The sequence below is a fragment of the Mustela lutreola genome, chromosome 2 (genome assembly GCF_030435805.1).
Source record: "Mustela lutreola isolate mMusLut2 chromosome 2, mMusLut2.pri, whole genome shotgun sequence".
NCBI lineage: Eukaryota > Metazoa > Chordata > Mammalia > Carnivora > Mustelidae > Mustela > Mustela lutreola.
This window is the reverse complement of record NC_081291.1, coordinates 132601750-132628368: the sequence shown is the minus strand read 5'-3', so window position 1 is coordinate 132628368 and position 26619 is coordinate 132601750. Positions and strand designations below refer to the sequence as shown.

The window sequence follows — 26619 nt, the reverse complement described above, 5'->3', positions numbered from 1 at the left end:
CTCCTGAAATTTCTTTTTCTTCTCTCTCTCTCTCTTTTTTTCCTATCTGACATTAACATTGGCTTATTTCCTTAATTCATCTTTCTACACACTTCCTAAAGCTGTTACTTTATTTTGAATGTGGTTCTGAAAATTACAGGGAAGTATAACCAGAACACTTTCATGGAGACTTTTTATATCTTCTTAATGTTTTACTTGTTTGCCCACACTCTGCAATAAAAATTACAAGTTGCCTTTTCAGACATTTGACAGTGATGAACAGGAAGAGGAAACCAAACTTTTTTTTAGAAATCCCCCTATTACAATGTGTATGACAGGTTTATAAATAGAGTTAACAGGTGGATGTTTTCAGGTAACATTAATATAACATTAGTCAGTAACAAGATGATTTTATATTTTCATTTATAGGAGTATTAAAAAACAAAGCAATAAAATTATTTTTTGACACATTCTTTCTCACTTTTATTTTCCCCATAGTAGTCCTGCAAAAGACTGTCTAGAAAATAATGTAGGTGACTTAATTTCCCCAGGGTACAGTAAGTCACAAGTATTTTTTTTTTCTTTTAAAGAGCCACCTAATTTAGGTTGGTGTTTTGTGTCAGAGAGTTCTTTTTGTCCGTTTTAGCATTTCTAGTACAAAGTGAAAAGAATTCTAAAAGGAAATCATAATAAATTTTTTCCAGACTTCTAAACTAGTATGCATCTTAAAAATGTGAGATATGATGACTTTTCAAAACTAAAAATTCTGTATGAAATAAAATGTAGCAAAACAGCATACAAAAGTTCTAATCTTTAGCCTAAGACACAGTAAATTCTCACTAAATAGTAGGTTGAAGCATATGAACATGCCAATATTTGACCACTTTGGCTTATAAAAATGGCAATTTCACAAAATTCAGCCTAATGTTAATATCCTTCTATAATCATCTTGGTGTCAGAAACCTATGAGTGTACAGGCACCTCGATGGCTCAGCCAGTTAAGCATCTGCCTTTGGCTCAGGTCATGATCTCCAGGTCCTGGGATAGCGCTCCATTCTGGGCTCTGGGGAGTCTGCTTCTACCTCTGCCCCTCACCTGACTCGTGCTCTCTCACACTCTCTCTCTCTCCTTCTCTCAAATAAACAAAATCTAGAAAGAAAGAAGGAAGGAAGGAAGGAAGGAAGGAAGGAAGGAAGGAAGGAAAAAAGAAATAAAAAGAAAATGAGCTTACACCATTTTACTAAAAGAGCCCTTGGGTTTTGGGAATATTATCGTTATTAGCCAAGATAAGAAAATAGCTTTGTGTGGTCTCAACAGACACCGAGGCAAAGTGAAACTAAGCATTTTACCTCTGGGGAGTTTAGGGATGTCCTCAAACCCTCACATATAATCTTATAAAATAAAGAGGTTAAAGCTAAAAGAGAAAAATAACAAGAGCTGGGAAGGCTCTTAAAGCTAAGACAGTAAAATAGTGGCAAGAGATGGAGAATTCAAACAAGAAAGACAAGAAAGAAACACTATAAATAGAACCAAATATAAGTTAATATAAATATAAGTGCCTTGTATTTGGGCTATTTCATGTGTATGGCCAACAGCCCTAACTACTACTGTCCTCTGTTAGGTATCATCAAATTATAATACTGTACTTAACAGTTCTGACTCTGCATTATCAAGATAGGTTAAAACTGGCTTTGAATGCTCAAAAGTCTTTCTGTGAGAATTTTTTTCTTTAAATAATTTCTCTGGCTATTTTACCCCCTTTCCCAGCCCTTCAATATATATTCAAGGATTAGCAAATGATTGGAGGGTAATTTAGGCTAATACTCCCTCCATGGACAAAGTAATTGAGAAGCAACCTTATATCGAGTATTTTCAGATTTTCAGGGACATAGCCAGCTTTTAAAAACTTTATGACACAAGCAATATTTTAATATTGAGAAGTTAGAAATTCCAATATTGTTAAAGTTCTGAATAAAAAGCTGGAAGTCTCTGTAAAGACTATATATCTCGGGACGCCTGGGTGGCTCAGTTGGTTAAGCAGCTGCCTTCGGCTCAGGTCATGAACCCAGCGTCCTGGGATCGAGTCCCACATCGGGCTCCTTGCTCGGCAGGGAGCCTGCTTCTCCCTCTCTCTCTGCCTCCCATTCTGTCTGCCTGTGCTTGCTCTCGCTCCCTCTCTCTCTCTGACAAATAAATAAAAAATCTAAAAAAAAAAAAAAAAAAAGACTATATATCTCACACATAAAGGAAAATATCACAAAAGCATATCTCTTGCATCACCCTGTTATCTTCTGCATCCCTAGCACCTAGTACAGGACCTGATATGTAGTTGTCAAGAATAAGTAGTTACTGAAAGAATGAATGGTTGAATGCATGAATGAGTGAGTAAATTAAATTCTAGGTATTGCATTCACATTTAAAGTTTATATATTTTTAAGCATCTATAGTAGCTCATTAAACATCCTTGGTGTACAAGAAATTGCTCGGTACAGATGACTTTGTTTCCTCACCAATAAAATGAGGGTCTGGTCAAGGTGTTTCCAGCAGGAACATTCTGCAGTCTTTTAAACAGCTAAGCCCATAGGCTGGGTAAGAGCAATCAGCAGGGATTTCTTAAAGCATTAATGGGTAAGCTAAGACCATTAATGCCTGGCTTAGTTCCAAAATGGCCTTGAGCCACACATGACCTTGATTGATGATGACTTTTTAACCCATCTCTCTGAAACTACTCTCTGAATCTTGCCTCAGGGCTTGTGTGTCCCTTGTTTAGCTCTCCTGACAGTATTGCAAAGGAAGTCATTCATTGGCAAGGACAAAGTCTCCCTGCTTGTGCCAAACGGAATTATTTATTACCACTTTTTGGAAAGCCCAAGTCACATTTCTAGCAGGGCTGGGATCTGCCAGCTTACTGATGCTTGTTGGTCACCTGCTTTAATCAAAAGCCTTTGGAATTCCAAATGGAGCCTCTTTATCAATTGAGATCTCTTGAAGAAAAAGAGTGTGTTTACAAATAAAACATCTTGTCTTGCGCAAGGAGACATGTTTTATGGAGTTCATGCTACTAATTTTCCTGTTTTTGTTTGTAAACACTCGTAGTTGGTCAAGAACCAAGGTTATGAAGAATTGATCTATTTGGCCTACTTCTAGTGCTCCATTGTCAAATATGGTAACCACAAGCCATAAATGGCTATTGAAATTAATTAAAATTAAATAAAATTAAAATACTTGTTTCTGAGGTATATTGGCCACACTACAAATACCCAGTAGCCACAAGTAACAAATGGCTACCTTATTGGACGAGTACATATATGCAATGTTTATGTCATTGCAGAGAGTTCTGCTGGACTGCATTTTTCTAACTTTTTGAAAGCCACAAAATAATTGAGTATTTTGGTTTTTGATTTTAGAAATCTGTTATAGCCTAACATGGGAAAATGTTTGACTAGAGACTTACATATTCATCATCTATTCATTAGGCCAAACAATTTCCCAAGAAGTTATCTTTGTTGTGAAATGTTCTTGAAAGTTTATAACCCTTATCTCCTCCTCTTGGAGGATGTTTGGCACCAAAAATCCCCAAAGCTCCTTGGAAGCCTTGGGTATCAGCAAGGAAACGAACTCTTGTGAGTCACGTCCATCTTCATTCCAATTAGCCCCCCTCTTACTGCTAAGGGATTCAGGCTTAATATATTTATATTTACCAAAGTGTTTAAAAAATTCTGGGGAGTTTTAGCACATCTTCCCTTGGTTGTTTCTCAACATTTCCGGGACTGGTTAGTCCCTAAATGAGCAGACCACCCTAGACTCTTCCAGGCCTAATCTTCCTCTTGGATGCATGCAAAACACCCAAGAATTTCAAACTTGGAGCACTGCCAGCTCCAAGCCACAGAGGTCTACTAAATCATTTCGGAGTACCAGTGATACAGTACTAATTCAACCAACAATTAAGGAATATTCAGTGATTAAGAAAAGACTAATATTTTCTAATTCCTTCCTACTCTGATTACCAGATTATCCCATGAAAATAACCATTTTTTTAAAAGAAAAATTTCTAACTGTAAGGATTTTTAAAACTAGTTAAAGGATAATTATTTCTAAAAGGTAGAATCTTGACTCTCAAACAAATATAAAATGAACAGATATCAAAGATTTTATTTAGTTCATTAACTAATGAGAGAATCAGTAGGCTGTTAAAATTAATTCATTAAAGAATCCAAAAAGCAGATGAATATGTAAACTCATGAGGAATACTAAAACACATCTGCTTACTAGATGCAGAACTGGTCAATATCCACAGGGCAAGAATCAATTGTATTCAATCATACATGTACACTGCACATTTTTGTACACAAGAATCATTTGTATCACTATCAATTATCTTTAACTTAGAGAACTGTGAAGTTGTTCAAAGATGACAAAGGAACCAAAACTCATAGTCAGATACCCTGGAAGATTATGTTCTAGATAATTCATAGTTTTTCATTGAAGACATCTAGTAATCATCTTGGTCCATTTTCAAGTCTTTTGTAATTTTTTCTGGTACATTACATATCTGTAGCTTACTTTCTCCATAGTTCTGTCCTTTTGATTTACCTGGCCATTTACTCCTTATTTAAGATACCCATAACTTTTCCTTTTTGCTTAATTCAATAGAACAGGAAAAAGAACATAAAGATGCGTTTTTTGCAAAATGTAAGAGAGTATAGAAAGAATCACAGTGGTCTAGATATCTGGGGGGAGAAGCAAAAGAAAGAGCAAATGGAAGAATCCTAATTTTATAGATATTGTGATTACAGAATTAACCCTCCTGCGCTTTATCTCCTCAGTTCTGGCCTCTTGGTTTTAAAATACATCTCAATTTAAGTAGCATCTTCTTTTTAGGCAAAAAGGACATTTTAAGAAGAAAAATGTATAGTTCTTTTTAAAATATAGCACAATGGAGTGTCTTTATTTATACACTAGCATATTATGCCTGTAATAACTAAGATTTTAAGTCGGAGCCTTCTTTACATCCTTCTGAATCACTTCTGGCCATTGTTTATTAGGCACATGACATGTTACTTTTCATAATGCATTTTTTGATAAAAACTTTTAGCATGTTTGTGATTGAAAATATAATCTTAAGGCATTTCAAAGACCACTGGTGTATTCTCTCCATCTCCATTTGATTATTTGACTACTCCACCTCCATACCCCTCCACACTTTCACACAGCTAATTTGAAAGTTATCAGGAAGCTATTGGCAACCTAGCTCCTGAGTAATAGTCCTTCACAAAGCATGCACGGATCACTCACCTTTCCTGGCTTTGAAAGCACTGTGATTTATATTGAGAGATTGGCAAATTCTTCTGCCTCTAATTGTGCTGCTTGGCATCCAACAGATGGTTCTTTTGTATATATCCCAAGGACAAGAGATACATCTCCTTGCACAAATTCATTTACATACATGGGTCTTATATTCGTGGATCCTTTGTAAAATACTCGGTTGTCGTGTTACAAGAGAATCGGTTGGTTCATTTCTCGAGTGATAAATACTTGGCATCACTTACGGTCAACTTACATCCTCCCCTCTGTTCGCTGGCTCCGTGGCCCTTTTTCTTTTCAGTGCTGACATACAATACAGTGCTACTGAGGACAATTCTGGGTCTAAGTTCAAGCAAAAATTCGACTGTGCGAGGCTGCACCAATGAAATAAGGCAACTGGGGAAACAAGGATAAATAAATAGCCAAAAGTTTACTCTCTTCCAGGCTATGATGCTTCCACAGGAAGTGGCACAGCTTACATCTCTGAGGATCGACTGATTTCTCTGGACATTGATCATAAGATTTATTCTGATTTCTAGAGAGTTAAAATTGGGGATGGAGAGGTACATAACATATGTTGTGATTGACCAAATTTGGTAAATTACAGGTTGCTAGAATACAGCTTGTTTCACAAGGCCATGACTCCATATATATATATATATATATATATATATATATATATATATTTTAATAATTTTTAATAGATTTTATTTATTTATTTGAGAGAGTGAGAGAGCATGAGTGGGAGGAGGGGCAGAGGCAGGGTCCAAATTGGACTCCGTGCTGAGCAAAAAGCCCAGTGTGGAGCTCGATTCCAAGACCCTGGGATCATGACCTGAGCTGAAAGCAGACATTTAACCACCTAAGCCATCCAGGTGTCCTGGTCATGATTCCTTTTTTGTGTGTGACAAATTCTTTGACAAATTTTCCAGCTTCACTGCTACTAATCTAGGTCAGTCATTTCTCTTAGCAAATCAGAGAATAAACGTCTGGAGACCAGCCTGTTCCAAATTTCACCAAGTGAACTAGTATTAACCAAACTTAGAGCAGTGGTTTCCAACCACTCAGTGCCAACCCATGGGGGGCAGGAGAAAGAAGAAAGTAAAAGTAGTGAAACCATGAATTCAAACATATCCACTTTGAAGAACTGTCTTCTTTTCATGATGAAATGTTCATTCATTTATGTGATTGTAAGAGACATTATTTTCATTAAACTGTTTCGCCCCCATCCCAATGTATTTACTTAATATAATAAAAACTTAACAACCTTATATTGGTCCCCTCAATTAAAAAATAACTACATGCAAAAATCTGAGAATTAATACACTAGAGTGCTTCAAGATAGTGTTCTTTGCTTTAGGCATTTTTTTCTTTAGTTATTCTGTATGGCTCAGGTTTTTTTTTGTTGTTGTTGTTGGGGAAAGGATCTTCCTCAGCATTTTTTTTTTTCACTTTCTAAAGAATACTTTCTTTTTTATTTCATTCACAATTATGAAACCTTTTTTTTTAATTTTTTTTTTTTACATTTCAAACAATTGGGTTATCCAAAAAAAGCAACAAGTTGCATTTATGAATACCAGTCTTTTTTGTTTTTTTTAAGATTTTATTTATTTAATTGCCAGAGAGAGAGGAAGAGAGCACAAGTGGAGGAAGAGGAGGAGGAGCAGACAAAGGAAGAGGGAGAAGCAGTCTTCTAGCAGAAAGCCCAAAGTGGAGCTCAATCCCAGGACTCCAGGATCATGACCTGAGCCAAAGACAGACACTTAACTGAGCCAGCCAGGCACCCCTAATGTCTTTCTTACTGTACTAGCTTTCCACTCTGTGATCATTCACACCTCAATTAAAAATTTAATTTCCTGACCTCTTTGAATGTAGTATTTGCCAAAGCAGGATACACATATACGCATGCCTATGATCTATTCCACCACGGGCAACCTAAAGGAGATATGCAAGAGTTAATGGCAATTTATTTGTAGCTCTGCCTTTTCTAGCACAAGAGCACAATCTCCCACCATTCTGGTACTGTGGCTCCTGGTGTTTATGTAAAGGCACCGTATTCTGTAGCTTGAAAATAATGCATCTACAAAGTCATGCTCCATGTGAGAGTAATTCATTCTAGAATGTGTTGATTATTATGATTGACGGTGGGGCCCTGGCATTTTGTAGAGTAATGTTAATACAGAAACATTGGAGTAGCACCTTGTGTGATTTTTCAAGGTGGTGCCCTTGTTTTTTAATGCATCCCGTGTCCAGCCGCTGCATGATGCCAGCATTGGTGACAGTGCCACTTTGTCACATGGGAAAGATGGTCTCAGACTCAATAAGGAAACACTTTATCAGAGGGAATAAAAAATGGAAATGAGCCACTACCTGTGGGCTAAGATTAAATTAGCTTCGAGAATTGAAGAGCAGCAGCTTCTCTTGCTATGCCTTCTATGCAGCATTTGTGAGCCTTTCCATCTCGAGCTATATGCATTCAACAAATATTTGGTTCCTATGATATGCAATGCATTAAGTGCTTATGCTGATTATTTTAAAGTAGATGAAGAGGAATGCACTTCTGTGTCTTCAGAAAGCTGAGGAAAAGACTCGGGCACAGAATTATCTGTAATATGAGGAAGCAGTGGTATGTGCTGTTGGAGAAGTAGAGATAAAATGTGCCACCGTTTCCGAGGAGGGGGAAATTGCTGTTGTAACTGAAAAACCAGGAGGGTATTCATGAAGGAAATGGAAGTGGAGCAGAACCTTGAGGAGTGGTTAGGATTTGAACATATGGAACCAGGTTGAAGTAGTTCCAGAGAGAGAATGATATAAGCCAGCAACAGGAGACAGAAATTCTGGGATATGTATTGCAAAAAGGAGTCTGGCTTGAATTGCAGAATCCCTGAAGGGGAGTGGTGGGTAGAAACATGTTGGATCACAGTAAAGTGAGACTAAAGATTTGGGGCTTTACTCTATAGGCATGAGGAAGATTGTGAGGTTTTATAAATATAGGGATACCTATTCATAATAGTACATCAAAACAATTCATCTGGAGGCTGTGCATCCATCCGTTGGATTGAAGAGGGCAGTAACCTGGGCTTCAGAGAATGGGTGGATGTCACTGGTAGAGTCCTTGAGAATGCATTAAGAGGAAGAACTGCCACTATGGCTGTCAGAATGGTCATTGGAAAATGGATGGCAGAAATGCCCAGAACACTCTAGGGAGTAAGTGTTGATAGCTCATTGAGCATAAGGGAAAGGGAGATGGAGAGGAGTCAAAGACTGATGTTTTAAGAAAGAAAGGGAAAAAGGCAGGGAAAAAGAGATTGGGCTTGATTGATAAGACAAGGAGTCCAGTTTGAGTGATCCTGAATTGGAAATGCGGACCAGAGTCAAAGTCTAAGATGATCCCAAAACAATTTGCAATGCACATGAGGACTGAAGACAAAAAGAAATCCAGAGCTAGAATTTGACTTACTAGGGAGTACTATGAACAGGGATAATAGTTGAGGTATCTTTGTTTTGAGAGCAATTCACCAGCAGTCCCAAGAAGAACATTACACAGAAGAGAAGAGGGCCAGGAAGAGATCCCTGGAGAACACCCCTCCCCCACCCTGCTTAGAAGGCAGAAGAAGGGAAGCTTCCCTTCTCCCCAGAAAAAAAATCCTCAGAAGGAATAGTCAGAGGCAGGGGAGGTGAAGGGGCCCCGGGGCGGGGTGGGAGGGGTGTTGGGGGCAGATAAATAAGATTAAAAAAAGGCTGGGCCAGCCTGGCAGAAGCCTTTTTTTTTTTTCTCCTCTTTTCCTGGCACACTGGAAATTTTGCCTTTAAGAGGAGCGATCACTTAACTATAGATAAAATGTGTGTTTCCAGAACAGAGTTCTTTAAATCTTGACTAAAGAGTTTCCTGATATAACTCGCTCCCACTATTCAGAGCCATACTGCTTCTAATTTCCTAGCAGAGCATGTAAATTGTAGCCTGCTGCTTGCTGCCCTGGGGAGAACCCTCTCTCACAAACCTAAGGCTGTTCCTTCCAGGAGTCTGCCAGAAGCCTGAAGATACACTAGTGGTTTTGACATCTCTTTCCCCCAATAAGGAAGCACAGCAGAGCTGCGGGTCCACCAAACACTGCTTATTTCTGCCTCTGGACCATATGCCACAGACCAGGGGGTTCCCAACCTGAGGCCAGGAAATATCCTGGCCAATGAAAGTAACGTTCTATTAGCCATGTGCATGCATTTTCTGAAGAGTTTGTTTGCCCTTCTCCTGATTCTTACAAGAACCTCTTTTCTTAAACAGAGAAGAACCACAATAATGGATTACATGCTCTTGTACAATGCTGTGAGTTTCTTGAGGACGAGATCCCGTTTTTACACATTTTGGTATCTTCGTGGCACCTCTTTCCATCTTGGCTGAATGAATGGCATTTCATAGTGCTACACTAGATGAGTCAACCGGAAGTATCAAACACTCATCTTTGGCTCTAGAGTCTCTTCCTTACCTTAGCAAACATACAAACCTGGGAAACATATTCTCTAATGATAATGTTTTTTATTAGTAAACTTGTAGCTTAAAATGAGTCCTTCCAACACACACTATTTCATTTACATCTTTGATAATTGTGTCGAGTAGAAATTGGCATCTTCATTTCATGAATGAGGAAGCTAAGACAGAGAAGGCTTGTGATTTGCCAAAGGTCATATGCCACGTGTTAGCTTATTTATCTCATGGCACATTCATTTGTAAATAAAAATGCTGATGAATATATTAGACTTGGCTTTGTTTTTCTAGAATATTTGTTGGTTGGCAATAGGTTGGTTTTTGTTTTATAGGAATGCAATCTTTTTATTAACCTTAAATTTGATAATTGTGTTAAAAGCAATGGTTTCCGAATAGCCATGTTACTGAATGACGGAAGGATACCACTCCCATACAGTGACTTTAGCTTCATGGTCTTCTACTAGATAACATTAAATGAAAGTAATGAGGCCCAGCTTTGGGTCTTTGTAGGGTATGTCAGACAGCAGTAATTGTATCATGAGTAAGATCATGGGCCCTTGAGTCGGACTTGGATTTCTGAGTTCTAGTAACCAGTGTTACATCCTAAGTATTAAATACTGGACATATCTTAGGGTCTCTTTCAATTTGGAAGGGTACCTGCTAAATTTCCATCTGAATCTAGAGATTGAGAAAGTTGCCCTATTCTGCTTCTACCTTTTACTGGAATCGTCTGGAATACAGAAGGCGGGGCGGGGGGGCGGTTTGCGGGATTCCACGGCAGCCTCCCATGGACAGCCCCAGCCCGCAGGCTGGCGGGGCAGCTGTGTTCTGCGCCCCAGTGCTTCAGTCTCAGTGCTGCCTGCGCCACTGACACCGTTCTGCGGCAATGCACTTGATCCCCCACAGGCAACCGTCCTCCCTCCCACAGCAGGGTTGTGAGAGTCCCTATTTACATAATTTACATACAGGCTGAGCCTACCTTCCTAAACCAAGGAAAAGGGATCTAAACCTTAATAGGAAAGCAGAGGGGTGATAGCTCGTAGTTTCTCAGACCAAAAAAACAAAAAACAAAAAACAACAACAGCTGCAAAAAACTGCTCCTCCAAACAGAACCCTAAAATGTGCAGGATTTACAAATTAATAGGCAGTTTTCCGGAAGTTGAGATTAAAAACACTACAGGAGTGAGGAGGACGTTCTGACTCAAACCCCTGTCAGAAACACCTTGCTCTTAAGTAAAATGTGCCTGCCTTCCTTCTGGTAAGGAACAGGGACTGTGAACGCTCCATGCTCATTGAAATACAGCTTTCCGAATGTGTTTGCTCAGGATCTCTTTACATGTTGTTTTGAGGATATTTTTTTTTTCCTTGAAGGTCAAGAACTAGTTAAGCTACTTAATTGTTTGACTAGGCAGGTCAGCTTTTAGATGCCTGCAGTGACAAAGAGGGAGAATACAAGGAAGAAGGAAATTCTGTCCCAGCTGTGTGCTGGTCAGTCTGCGCTGTTTGTGGGGAGACAGGGCTTCTGGAATACTGGTGTGCCAGGAGGAAGAAATGTTAGCCAGAGATATCTGGGCACCCACACTTTCTCTTCCAAAGAGAAAATGGTTCAAGGACCAGATAAGCCTGATACTCATTGAAATAGAAGCATCAGTATAAGCTGAAATGGTAAATCAGCCTGAGTTTAAAAGGTCAGTATGGTCGAAGCCTCCTCCCTGCCCAGAGATGGCCACTGGGAGCAGCAGCCTCACAGGGAGCCACGGTTGAAGGGAAAAGCACACAAGAATGTGCTGAACCTGCTTCTTCTCTGGGTTACCACTTCCTGTGGGTTCTGCAGCTGGGGTTGATACACTGGGGCCGGTGGCAGGTATGTGTCTGATCTTTTCCTGCCAACTGGCAACCCAGTTGCATGGTGCATTAATTTTTATAAATTACAGTAAATGGGTAAACCAACATTTTCAAATGCCTGACTTCACTAGTTCCTCTTAAACCCTGTAAATATCTTTTGGTTTCCATTATAGTTCTCCTGGACGTGTGTAGTTTGATGTAAATTAGAGTAAATTGTGTCAAAATCATGACCAAAATATATATGGTGAAGATATGAGAAATTGATACAATAGCCTCACCAAACATGGTCTTTAATTATCCATTATATATGTAGCTATACATACTCTTCACCCCATGAAGGTGGGGACCGGGGCGACCCTGTTCCTGGAAATATCCTCAGAATTAGCAGTGTAATTTGTCCATTTGACTATTAATTGCCTTTTTAAAAATAGTATCTCCCAACATATTCTTTAAAGGGACTTTTGTTAGGAGATATTAGCACTGTAAATGTTTAGAAAATTGGTTTGCTTTACAACTTTGCCAAGAAATAATTCTTCTTATTATTATTTTTTTGCCTTTCACTCCGTTCTCAGTGATAATTAATATGGAAATTATTGTTTTCCAGGCTTGAGCTCTCCCAACATGGCTTTCCTTGGACTCTTCTCTTTGCTGATTCTACAAAGTCTGGCTTTAGGGGCCACTTTCCCTGATGAAACCATTGCTGAGTTGTCAGTGAATATGTATAACCATCTTCGAGCCACTGGGGAAGATGAAAATATTCTTTTCTCTCCATTGAGTGTTACCTTCGCTATAGGAATGATGGAACTTGGGGCCCAAGGGTCTACCCTGAAAGAAATCCGTCATTCAATGGGATATGATAGCCTGAAAAATGGTGAGTGTGCTTAGGTTTAATTTGTCAAGGTGGTTTGGCTTTAACTTTCTACTCAATTATGTTGTCTTTGGCCACAGGTAGCACTATTCATACAATGTGAGAAAGTGATCTCACTGAGATGATATGGTTAGGAGAACCATCAGGAAACCTAAGAAAAGTAGTAATTTCTTGCTACATCCTTAGCTGAGTTAATCTAAGGAAATTGTAGATTTTATTATCATTATTATTATTATTTAAATAAACCTCACTGTGACAAATAAAAGCAAACATGGTTCTTACTGAGTTTCCAGTCTAGAGGAAGAGGCATGTGTAAATTAATTATCACATAAATGAAAAATTACAACCATGATAACTGCTAGAAGAAAAGCAACAAGATTCTCTAAGAATATCAGAAATTTTTGCTTAAAACCAACTGTATTTTCATTTTTAAAGTAGAATCCAAGAATTTTTTTGAAATGTTTTATTATTATGAAAATGTTATGTATTGGAGAAAGTTTTTAGCCAAAAGGTATTTTGTAATCATTTTGACATGATGTATGAGTTCTATTTTAACATTTTTAATATGCATGAGAATCAACTCATTAAAAAGTTAAGAACTCTGATTTCTAAGGGACTTTTCTAGTTATAAGGCAAAAAAAAGTTCAGTGAAAGTAAAATTTCAAGGAATATTTTGATTTTTAAAATAGGTAATTAAGCTTAATTCTTATTCCTTAATTATAGAATGAAGACCAATTTAATGAGAATAACCCTAAGCACTTTGAAAGGAGACAACCAAAAAATCTCTATAATAGATTCTACCAAGACATCAGTTAAAATGAAAAATAATATCCGTTCAAAATACTCAAAAGTTAATTTGAAAATCTAGAAATGGCACAAATATTGGAGCCTCCTTGTCATGTTGCTATGGGGAATAAATACCGCTCTTCCCTTGGCTCCTGTCTCATATCTCTCCCTTGCTGTGTTTTGGTGCTTCTCCACTCCCGTGATCATTCACTGTGTTTGTTCCACTAATAAACTTACTGTTTGCCATTTTGCAGGTGATGAATTTTCCTTCTTGAAGGATTTTTCTAACATGGTCACTGCTAAAGAGAGCCAGTATGTGATGAAAGTTGCCAACTCCCTCTTCGTGCAAAATGGATTTCATGTCAATGAGGAATTTTTGCAAATGCTGAAAAAGTACTTTAAAGCAGAAGTAAATCATGTGGACTTCAGTCAAAATATAGCTGTGGCCAACCATATCAATAAGTGGGTGGAGAATAACACAAATAGTATGTCATTTAGTTCCTTTCTTTCTCTGGTAGCTTAGTTTTAACTCTCTTCTACTTCTGAAATTATTTGTCTCTTCACTCTGATTGGATTTTTGAATGTTAACATTTAGTCGAGTATCTAATAATTATTTTGTATAGATTATAGTCTTTTTAGAGGCATTGCTTATGAATAAACATTTTTGAAAGAATTTAAATCTTTTGGCATGTGAAGAATTTTGGCACTGTGATAAATCAGTCTGAAATCTGTCTCTCCAATCATGGTTTTCCTCTGCATGGTAATCCTAACTACTGTATGGAATTTTGCTTGAGCTGACTTATTTAAGAAGTTAGATGCCAGTTAGAATGGCAGTTGGTGGACCTCTTAAAAATAAATTAAAAATAGAATATAAGAGAGAGTTAAAAATCAGAGTTGAGCTTTATTTTTTTAAGATTTTATTTATTTATTCGAGAGAGAGAGACAGAGCACAAGCAGGGGGAGAGGCAGACACAGACTCCCCACTGAGCTGAAAGCCTGACATGGGGCTCCATCTCAGGGCCTGGAGATCATGACCTGAGCTGAAGGCAGATACCTAACCATCTTAACCACAATCTGGGCCACACCCAGGTGCCCCCAGAGTTGGGCTTTTAAATGGCAGAACTTGATTGATAATCAAAAGAATGGTATAGGATTTCTTTAAAAAGGAGTAGCCATTTTAATTCCAAATAAGTGGAGAATTAGAAAGAGATACATTTATTTTAAAATTTATTTCTAATCTTGGGGCACCTGGCTGGCTTAGTTGGTGGAACATTTGACACTTGATCTTGGAGTTGTGAGTTTGAGCCCCCATTGGGTGAAAAAAAAAAAAAAATCTTTAAAAAATAATAAATAAAATTTGTTTTTAATCTATTCTTTAAAAAGGTATTTAAGCTTTCCATATGTGTCATATTTTACCATTTTATTTTCTAACTTTACCATCAAAATATTGAAACTAGAATTTTAAAAATGAGACCAAATTTCAAGTAGATTGCAGATGTTCACTAAATTAATTCATACTGTCAAAACTCCCCAAATAATGTCAATCTAATATATTTTATTTTGGAACAATAACAAAAATACCTGACCACATGCCCTATGTCCTCATCCCAAAAATTCTGAGGCACCTTTGTGAGCACCTAGAGAAGTATTATCATTAGTAAAATGAGAGAATATAAATTTTGGTTCTTTTTTAACTATGACATTAAAATGTAGGATAAAAGAAACATGTTTGTATTTTATCATTCAAAGAATAAGTCAAGAATAATAATCCACTTTGAGTAGACTGAATGATTAAAAGCTATTTCCAAAATCTTTTTAACATTTTTAGTGGGACGCTTGGTGGCTCAGTTGGTTAAGCAGCTGCCTTCCACCTTGGATCATGATCCTGGGGTCTTGGGATAGAGACCTGGTATGGGGCTCCCTGCTCAGTGGGGAGCTGGCTTCTCCCTCTTCCTACTATTCCCCCTGCTTGTGCTCTCTCTCTCTCTTTCTCTCTGTCAAATGAATAGGTAAAATCTTTTTAAAATTTTTAAAAATAAACATTTTTTTGCTATCAACAAAGACCCAATATCTTTGAAAACAGATTTGTAAGGAGACATTTCAAATCATAGATAGTACGGCATCATGAGTTCAATTGGCTTTCACTCATCTGTTTTCACCTAGTCAAATGTAATTGTTATATTCTGTGGAAAGATAGCCAATATACATGGGGGACATTTTTGAATTGAATGACATTTTAATCACGTATGTTGTTCAAGAATAAACCTGGTGATGATTACGGAGCGCTTACTCTGTGTTAAGAGTTGTACACACATCATCACAACTAGAAAGTGGTAAAGTCTGGGATTCTGTTGTACATGGTTCTATCATTTCTGCAAGTGTCAAGATCCTACCAGTGTTATGTCAGGTGGGTCTGTTTTAGACCTCCTTAATCTGTATTTTGTGTGTGTGTGTGTGTGTGTGTATGCATGTGTGGATGTATATGTAACATTTTTCCTTTGAAAGCAGGACACTTAATTTTTTTGTAAATTTGGTATTGGTACATGTTTTTTCTGGATTACTCTATCAGATGGTAGTTTGATAATCTTTGGGTCCCCTTTCACCTTCAGATTTAATATGAATGTTCATCTATTCATTTTTCCTGAATAGGTCTGTTGAAGGATTTGGTATCCCCCAGGGATTTTGATGTCGGCACTCATTTGGCCCTCATCAATGCTGTCTATTTCAAGGGGAGCTGGAAGTCACAATTTAGACCTGAAAATACTAGAACCTTTTCCTTTACCAAAGATGATGAAAGTGAAGTCCAAATTCCAATGATGTATCAACAAGGGGAATTTTATTATGGTAAGACATTCTGGCTTTTATTTCTCTCTTCCTGCAGTGTATTAATTAATTTTTAAGAAAGAACGTGAAATATTTATTATTCAAATAGCTTGTCAATCTCGTTTGAGCTGCAATTCAGTTTCCTTGGCTCAATTTTCAAAGGCCTCTAATTAGATCCTGAGTGAATATTACATGCATTGACAGTTTTCCAGTAGACTTCTTTAAATTGTGAAGTTGATTACACCTGCAGAGCGGCTTTATTCCCATGTGCCTTGTAAAGAACATTATAAGTTACTCCAGAAAGCCATTGGATTTGGGGTGGTTGTCAGTGACCCATATGTTCCGCTTTGCCCTTGCTTTGGATTCCTTACCACTTTTTGAATTACAAGCATTTCTTTAAAACTTTGCTTTCAGACTGTGTATGTTTGGCAGACTGTGTATGTTTGGTCAGATGTCATTACTCATTCATAGTTTCATTTATTGAAAGTCTGTGATTTGTGATACAACTTAGGATCCTTGGCATTATTTTCAGAGATATTTCATTGGACTTCTCAGAAGTTTAGGGTGTCAATCTTTCTTACACGCTGCAATGAACTGTATTCTTACCCACTCTACTTGAGAACCAAATGTTCAAAGGTCTAAAGGACCTAGATTAGTTATAGGAAAATGCACATAACAGAAGCATTACATTTTCTTTTTGAAAATGGGGGAAATTTTAAGGTAGCAACAGGACCATTTGCTTTAGAGACTTCTTTATGTTTTTATGGAAGCCTGGTGAATTTAGCTAAGTTATTGGAATAAAAATCCCATTACCTAACCAACCTTTATTACCTAATATAGAGGTCTTAAGCACCACAAATACCCTAGATAACTACCTAGATAATGTAATAGATTTCATTTTGACTATGCTATCTTGGCCTCAAAACTTTTAGTTGTGGAAATAATAAAGTCCTAGGTATTACGTAGTCCATTTTTCCCTTCTTAGAAATCCAGTGGGTATTGGCAAATGTGAACTACATCTAAGTTGGATCTAGGGCTTTGTTTTTCTAACCAGGACTGATCATTGCTTCTGAAGATATTCTTTAACTAAATATTCATCTGAAGTATCTCATTTAAAAATAAAAAGTAAGTCTAGAGAATATATTATGACAATTATGATATAATTCTGGGGATTCTAAGATGAAATAAATACTTTAGGACTGAAGGTTCACTTGATTTCAGGAGCTTTAAAAACAAAACAAAACAAAACAAAACCCCAAAAGCCTTTTTTCTCAGATACCTGGATACACACACACACACACACACACACACACACACTATTTTGGAAGACAGTTAAAACAAATTAAATCTTTTATTTGAACTTGGATATGGGCCTTTTATCACTTTTATTTTTGTTTTAGGAGAATTTAGTGATGGTTCCAATGAAGCTGGGGGTATCTACCAAGTCCTAGAAATACCCTATGAGGGAGAGGAGATAAGTATGATGCTGGTATTGTCCAGGCAGGAAGTTCCACTGGCCACGCTGGAGCCATTGGTCAAAGCACAACTGATTGAAGAATGGGCAAACTCTGTGAAGAAACAAAAAGTGGAAGTGTACCTGCCCAGGTAAGATGTTCCTGTGGGACTCCCTCCAACAGCATAGTGGGAGAGATTTCAATGTAGTTTCCCACTCAGGTCCAAATACCTTTGAATTTTAAGTCTCAGCTACTTTCTTCCCCTACTCCCCTTCTTCTTGTCCCCTTCCCTTCCTCCTCCTTTTTTAAAAGTCGTCTTTTGTACTCACGAGGTCCTGCCCAGAGACACAAGCTCAAGCTCCCTTATCGATTCACTCAGTACTATTTCCTAAGACTTAGTTTCAGACCCTAGTCAATAATCTTAGCTTCATTTTAGAATGTTTCTCAGTAGATCGTCTCTGAATATCATTTGCATTGGCAGTCTTCTGTATTTCATTAATATTTAAAGTTGATTATAGCTGGAGAGAAAACAATCTCCCACATTGTTGGAAGAAGCGCAAGCAAGTTTCTGTGCTCAGTGCCAAGATGCGATCATAAATAAGAAGGAGAAAGATTAAAATTCGCCCTGTGGATTAAATAATAAAATCTGTGCAGGGCCTAGATGTTCTTCTCAACCTGATCTCTGGCCATTCACCACAACAACACTTGGTAGCATGTTCTACCTATGTGCTTGTTGCTATGCTACATACAGATAGCATGCTTTTTCCTGCCTCTGGGTCTCTGCATGTTTTTGCATTGGCCTAAAATGCTCTTCTCATGTTTCTTTGCCTGATACTGATATTGTGTATGTCTCTGTATATTTTTAAAGAAATTCTTTTTGATAAAAAGAGAAATTCAGTATAGTATTAACTCTTCCTTTATTAAATTCCATGAACTAAGTGCAGCATGGCCAAATGCTTCAATTCTGTGAGAATGCAAAGTTATTTAGGATGATTTTAACAGAATGCAAAGTTATTTAGGATGATTTTAACAGAATTCTAAATGAATGCTTAGTAAGGATCACATATTCTAATTCAAGCATATTCACTAGAAAATGTGGCCTCCAGGTCCTGTCCACTGAGAAATGGAACATGGCAGCAAAAGAAAATTAAATTTTCATTTTCTAAGAGATACTCTTCAATTATGAAATAGTTTAGCTTGTTTGCTCATATTAATGCCTGATACTAAACTAGGCACAGTTAATTACCATGTATCCATTTCGCCAGAATTTCTATGAACTCTCCCTCTGCCTGGTTAATGCATAGAGAGAAAATAGCTACATAACATAATATAGCTACATAACATGAATCTGGTTTCCCTTTTAGAAATTGACTGTTTTCAAATACTTACGTGTAGATAATAATCAATAGGAAAAAATATACCCCTTCCATTTTACAGTATTAGAATCCACTAAGTGTTCAATGAGAATAATCATGTTTATGACCTCATTTTAGTAGAGGTTAAAAAGTTTTAATAGCCATTTCCTAGGTTTACTCAGGTGTCTGTCTTAAAATGTTTGTCTGGTTTTATTCACATGGAGATACTACTCTGAAATGGCAACTTTGCATTTCTGTAATTTTACCAATTCTTGTCCTGCTCCACAGGTGCTTTTACTTTCTACTATATTAGATTTCATGCATATAGGTTCTAAATGCCTTTCTTAAAAGGTATAGGGTATTTTGAGGGGGGAAAAGGGGGCAACTACTTTTGTATTTTTATTATTTTTCCCTCTGAACAATAAGCCCTATAGGAATCAGATACTGAATTGAAATTGTATTTTTATCCAAAATACAAAACTCTATTCAGGAGAGGGTAAAATTGCTATACATATGTGATATCACAAATCCAGTGAAATATCAAAAGGTTAATACATAGTCATACATTTCTAAGATTTAATGGACACTACCAAATATTCTTCCAATATATTCATGGTAGCAAAAACAGTTTGGCTAATATAGATTAAAAAAATATATATGTAAGATATCAAAAAAGGACTTTAGAATAATGTCTAACATCCTATAATTATTATGTATTACCATTATTATTATTTATTTTCAGTATACCTTTTAAGTCCTAGTATTCACCTTGTGTTAACCTATGGATAACTTTACATATACTTTTCTTCCAGTAAGATTTTTTAAAAACCTTATTCTCATGAACATTACCTTCTTCATTATATAAGGTGCAAGAAGATGGTTCTAAAATAAAAATCAAATACCTTAATATTTGGAATGCAGGGGTACCTGGCTGTCGTATCATTCCACTCTTGACTTTTGTAGTCTCAGATTTGTCATTTGGGATCAGAGTGCTGTAAATCAATGGATATAAAGTGGTTTTCTATTTTGTAAGCAGAGACCATCCTTTTACTTGGAAAATGATTGTCTTAGAAATAAAGCACTTTCATTTCATGTTTATAAAAGAAAACTAATACATAAGCCATCCGATATTGTTCTTTAACATAAGTGCTTTTTCTCTGGGCTTTTCTACAGAGGGTATCTTGATTAGTTTCTTAATTGCTTACAAGTTGTATAAATCTCCTTATATGTAATATATATTTATTCTTTCTTAACATTTGCTCTCCACACCGGAGATATGGAGATGCTTCTGCCCTCTACATACCTCTTCAACTTACTCAGAAAGTTGCAAATGCATATTTTCATTGTTAAAATAGGCATGCCTTTGGGTTTAAAAAAGCAAGGTTGTGGCTTTTTATTTTTGAGTTTGGTGGGCGAAATGTAAAATCTACCTATGGTTTGTTTGATTGTTTTTAAATAGCCATCGTTAGAATTGTAGTTCTTAGAGGTGGGGCACTTTGCAGTCAGACAGGCCTTAGCTCATATGCTCATTCTACCACCTACTAGCTGTGTGACTATGGCAAGTTGCTGCTTGGCTTGACTAAATTTCAGTTTGTTCTTCTGAAGAATAGAGACAACAATGCATCATCTCCTAGGATTCTGTGACGTTATCATAGGGATGATTAAATGAGATACTATATGTAAAAGGATTTGTGTAGTGTCTGGGACACAGTGAGCCCTCAGGTATGGGAGATGATAATGATTGTTAGTGTCTGTACTAAAGATTATTTAAGATTATTAAAGATTATTAGCCCTCAGTTATGGGAGGTGATAATGATTGTTAGTGTCTGTATTAAGGATTATTTAAGATTATTAAAGATTATTAGTCTCTAATATGTGAATATTAGTCTCTATTAAGAGGAAAGAGTTAGTAAATGGATGACAGCTGTTTCTCAGTAGTTTGATAAGGAAAGAAAGACAAGAGATGGATAAATAGAAATTGTTCACATCCCATCTTCAACTTTGAACAAACAGTCATGGTCACCTAGATTTTTTTCACTTCAACCTATGTATATTGTCCTATGCTAGATACTACAGATATTGAAATAAAAAAGACACTAGATTTGACTCATTTACAGCTAAAGCAGCAGAGATGAAACAGCAATTTAATCAAATTACTCCACCATTACTAAAATGCAAATATATAATACCTTAACACCTATGATAATGTGAATGTTATATGAACTGCAGTATCGTAAATGCTGTAACCCAATCTGCCCTTTATTACATGCCTCCTACATACAGGCACCATCCTAAGACTTCTAGAAATCTTTGGGGCACCTGGTTGGCTCAGTTGATAGAGCATGCAATTTTTGATCTTAGGGTTAGGAGTTCGAGCCCCATGTTGGATGTAGAGATTACTTAAAAATAAAAAAAAAATTTTTTTTAAGACTTCTAGAAACCTTATTTAATCCCCTTGACAATACTATGAGGCAGGTATTATCAATGTCAGCCAAATCCAAGGCTCAGAAACTAAGGAACTTGCCCAAATTCAGTCTGGCTAAATTACCATCCTCACCTGAAACAGCAAACCTCAGAAGTGTGAAACAAACCAGGTTGCTCTTAAGAAGCACAGAGAATCCTCTCCTAATCTCTTCCTTCACTTTCCTATTTTAGGTGGATCAGAACATACAGAATATGACCTGGGTCTGTGCCCCTGCTCTGCCATTTATTAGCCATCTGATCTTGGTCAAGTTATCTCATCTTTCTCCTCCTTGGTTTCTTCTTCTATTAACTGAGGATAATAATAATACTGACCTCCAGGGATTTTCGTGACGTTTAAATTAACGTTAGAGTCTTGGAATAGTTTTTGGTAGATCCATTAATGAATAATAAATATAAAGCACACACACAAAACACCTTAATCAAGCCATTGACGGTATTCTTTGAGACAGTCCATACTTCCCCACTCATCCCCCTTTTCCACTTTCACAATCAACATCTTCTTTTTGTAGGAAACAAAAGAAACAATGCCAAGTCCAAGTTAAAGTGTAGGATACAGATAAAATTCAGGACTTGGTTTGATATGCTTGCTATACATTTATTTTTCTATTTGTCATAGAAATAGAACCTGCTAAAACTGTTTTCCCCTGACTATTCCTCTTGACGTCTGAGTCTTGTTTATAGCAACCATTTCCTTGTCATTCTTCTTAAAACCAGACATCAGAAATGATGCTAATGTGATGTTTTGTGACTGTCACAGACTTAGCTCTTTTAAGGATACAGCCCATTGCCTAAAAACTTATTTAGGATTTTTATTGATCAAACAGCAACATCTGAGGAAAAAAAGGAAACATTTACTTCTAGTTATTCTCACATTTTATATAAAAAAAATAATAACCTTTGCTTAAAAAATGCTGCATTTGTGTGTTAAATGCAACCATGTTTCACTCCATATTTTTCACTAGAAAGATGGGTGAGACAATTCATTGGTTTGGGAGAGACTCTTTAATACGACTAATCAGATGCTCTGTGGAAACCATTTTTTTAAATTAATATTCTGCTCATGACCACTGTACTTATTTTCATTTCAGTTTTAAGTAATGTTTTATTTCTTCTTGCAAATGTGATGCACATTTATGTATAATTCATAAAGCCCATTAAAACAAAAAATACAAATTTGTTACTCTTTTGCTTAAAAAAGAATCTCTAATATAATTGTAAAAGTGTACAGTTTTTAAGATGTAATATTTAATTCACTTTTGTTGATTGGTACCATGAGAACAGGCTTAGGTCCTGGAGGTTAATATAACCAGGAAGATGCATATTGTTAACCTGATAGCTTTTATGTTTCCTTTCTGTGAGTGTATGAAGTTGAAATGTAAGAGGTATTCATTATACAGCAATTAGATACAGCATTGGCTTTCCCTTTTCACAGGAAGCTGAGCAAGGATACTAAGAGAATGAAATGCCTTGGGTAAATATTTGATTAGCCACTGACAGCTTAAAAAATCAAATGTATTACTAGGTCACACAATTTTGAAGGCTACTGAGTTACGAGTTTTATATTCTGGACCTCAAAACACTTACTCCATCCTATATATTACAGTTTTGTGTCCACATCAAATACTTTTCCTACTTAATAATCTAATACTATTCTGATACAATATTCTTTTTGCCGTCTCCTTTTTTTATGAGCACAATCAAGTACTACTTGCAGTCAGATGCCACCCAGTTTTAGCATAATTTACCATTAAAATCTACATATCCAACATTTTTATTCTTGTCCCAGGTAACAGGATACTGTAACTAAATACTTTAAAAGTGCTGTAACCAAATGCATTTCCCCCTATGTGTCCTCCAGGTTCACCGTGGAACAGGAAATTGATTTAAAAGATGTTTTGAAGGCTCTTGGAATAACTGAAGTTTTCATCAAAAATGCAAATTTGACAGCTTTGTCTGGTAGGAGATAAACACTAATTTTTTTAAAAAATGTTATTTCATGAAAGGTTTTAAAAATGATGATGCACCTTAAAGATTTAAGATCTTTAAATCTTAAAGATTTAAGAGTCAGAATTGTTCGAGGGTTGGGGCGCGGATAGAGAGGCCACTTTTAGGCAACAGGCTTAAGCAATACAAATTTGATCAAGGCAAAGGGGCCCAGAGAGAATGGCTGAATGTAGACAGGCCCATCAGGCGACTGACCTCAAAGTATCCATAGGCCCTACCTAGCCAATGGGCTACTTGCAACCAGGCACAGTTACCAAAAAGGGGAAAATCCCATATGTCAATATACTCCCTCAGCCTCCTCCCTCAAAAGCAGCCTTCACCCACCTGTCCTGCTCGTTGGTCCCTTATGGCATATTCACTAAATTTCTAGCTCCTTTAAAAAAACAAATAAATACATTTTCTTTTTTAAACGATGATGTTGAACCCTCTATTTACTATGGTGTTCTGAGGTAAAATAAAGTTATCATTTGTCAGATAAATATAACAAATACATTTACCTTCTATACACAAAGCTATAAATAACAGTTATCAACATTAAGTTTAGATTATTCTGGTCCATGTCTTATCTTCAACAGTAGATATTCTCCAGAAGACCTGTCCTGTACATCTTTAAATTCCCCTATCCTATCTGACACAATGCCTTGTAGATAATCAATAAACATGTTGATTTAATGCCTCAATATGTCCAGTTACAGGAACTAATATAGGATAGAAGGAAGAGAGGATAAATGCATGCCTGCTGTGAGAACCAGACACTTTTTAAAAGAATACCTAGTAAGATGATATAAAGATTATCTTAAGTCTTCAATAAGAAAAGAATGGTTTGGGGTTTTTTGTTTTGTTTTTTTTTTTTTTTTGGAGGGGGGTGGAGGGGTTGGGTGAGTCTGGTGGTGGGTATTATGGAGGGCACATATTTCATGGAGCACAGGGTGTGGTGCATAAACAATGAATCTTGGAACACTGGAAAAAATTAAATTAAATTTTTAAAAAAGGATGGTTTTGAAGAAGTAGCTTCCAAATATACCTGGCATATTGGGTGTTGAGTAATTTATTTTAAAAATCCCAACTGGGGGAAAACCTAGTTGAATTACTGGATTCAGATGCCCTAATTTGTTCAGGGTAACAACATTAAGTACTCAGAACATGTGAAATCCTTTTGGAAATATTTTAAGTAGCTAATCCCAAGACATTCATCATTGAAATAAGGTACCTGTGAGTTTAAGACTTAGCTTATAGGGGGCACCTGGGTGGCTCAGTGGGTTAAGCCTCTGCCTTCAGCTCAGGTCATGATCCCAGGGTCCAAGGATCAAGTCCTGCATCTGCTCAGCAGGGAGCCTGCTTCCTCCTCTCTCTCTGCCTGCTTTTCTGACTACCTGTGATCTCTCAATCTGTCAAATAAATAAAATCTTAAAAAAAAAAAAGACTTAGCTTATATAATGATGTTCTATCATTTCTATAGAATATGGAAAATAAGGGGCGCCTGGATGGCTCAGTGGGTTAAAGCCTCTGCCTTCGGCTCAGGTCATGATCTCAGCGTCTTGGGATCGAGCCCTGAATACAGCCCCGCATTGGGTTCTCTGCTCAGCGGGGAGCCTGCTTCCCTGCTTCTCTCTGCCTGCCTCTCTGCCTCCTTGTAATCTCTGTCAAATAAATGAATAAACTCTTTAAAAAAATATGGAATATAAAACAATCTATTTTCTGATGATATCAACACACACACACACAGATATGTGTGTGATGTCTGATGATCTCAAGATAAAAAATAGCTCAGTGTGTAAGTCCTTTAGATATGCAATTTGTTGGACTCAACTCTCCAACCAGAGAGCTAAGGCATAGAATTTTCCTTAGCAGTTCATGTGCTACGGGAGAGAATTTAGTTTTCCTCTATAGAATTAAGAACCTGTAGAAAGTCAAGCTGACTGAATAATAGCTTCTCAACTTGGACAATGGGGACCCAGGAATTGAATTCAGTGAAGTGGGTGCTAAATGAAATTGCATATACATGTGCAGTCACATGCATGTGCTTGCACACACACAAACACAAAAGAAAAAAGAGAGCAGAGATAGGTTCATAGCTTTCAGGAAATTCTCAAGGAGCTGATAATCAAAAAAGGCCTTGCCCTCCCAGATTTAGAATTGGACAGATTGTTTTCCAAGCAGGACTCAGCAGTGAGATGATATTCATGTATTTGATACTGTAGTTTTCACGCCTTAATTAGAGAACTTACTCTAAACACTCAAAACACTAGTAGAGTTTTTCTAAATGTCTACTGTATAAGTGATCCAAATTTTGCTGTCCACTAGAAAAATGCAAATTTTGCCAAAGTAAAGGTCTTCATGGCTCGCATCCAAGCTCCTACAACTTTGAAATTTTCAGTGGGATTGTCAAGGAGGTGGGACTGGTAGAGATTCAAAAGCTAATGGGTACTTTTGTGCTTGAGTCAGAAATGTGTATTTGTGGCTCAAGAATAGTATAGTTAAAAGTTCTTATGTTCCCTTCCTCAGGAATTGAGAGAATCTGTCTCCCATACTGGCCAAATTCCAGCTGGGTAATTACATTCCATTTTCTCACCATGGCTCTATTTTCTGTTTTATTAGAGATTCCTCACTGTTTCACCCAAACATCTATGCAGTTATTTGCCCCACATAGAATATCTGTGGCTTTTCAGTCCCAAGGAAGTCATGCTACAGTGGCCAATTATTGTGGTCAGTGTAGCTTAAAATTTTTGACATATCTGGGAGGTTTATGATGTAATATTTAACTGTCCAGAGACAATAGAGAATAAATATATATTATGAATGCAGATGGTTTGGAAATTTGAAATAATATGCGGATCTTTCAGAGTTCATATAGTCCACGTTGTGAAGGCTCTGTTGGTTTGACCAAACTTCAGTCAGAATTGAGTCCCTGTCAGAGTGCTCCCAGCGGCATGCCTGAGTCCTGGCACCCAGCTGACACTTGGGTGGCACACGGTCGACATACGCTGAAGGAGCAAACGACAGAGGAAGGAGAGAAGAAGTTTCTTCGTGGCCACATTCTCTATTACATTTCTTGGAACACTGAACTCCTTAAAACATCAGTAAGCAATCCGGACTGGCCATCCTCAACCACCATCCAATTTAGTCTTCAGGATGACGTGAGGAAAGGTCTAAAGCCAACTTCTCACGCTTTCAGGGGGAACTCTTTCATTCTTAACTCCCTAGTTTTTGCCAAGACCTTGGTAGCCTCAGCAT

The 26619-nt window shown here is 37.0% G+C and overlaps 1 protein-coding gene across 5 annotated transcripts in view; it reads left to right on the top strand.

Annotated features, from left to right (window-relative positions):
* SERPINI1 (serpin family I member 1) overlaps window positions 1-26619 on the top strand; it is a 77034-nt gene that overhangs the window by 32342 nt on the left and 18073 nt on the right. For all 5 annotated transcript variants that reach the window (XM_059163552.1, XM_059163550.1, XM_059163549.1 and 2 more), the window contains 5 exons: window positions 12216-12482; window positions 13520-13750; window positions 15915-16109; window positions 17489-17693; window positions 23240-23337. In XM_059163552.1, coding sequence (XP_059019535.1) covers window positions 12233-12482; window positions 13520-13750; window positions 15915-16109; window positions 17489-17693; window positions 23240-23337 — 979 coding nt within the window. In that variant the 5' untranslated portion in view covers window positions 12216-12232. The remainder of the gene's footprint in view (window positions 1-12215; window positions 12483-13519; window positions 13751-15914; window positions 16110-17488; window positions 17694-23239; window positions 23338-26619) is intronic.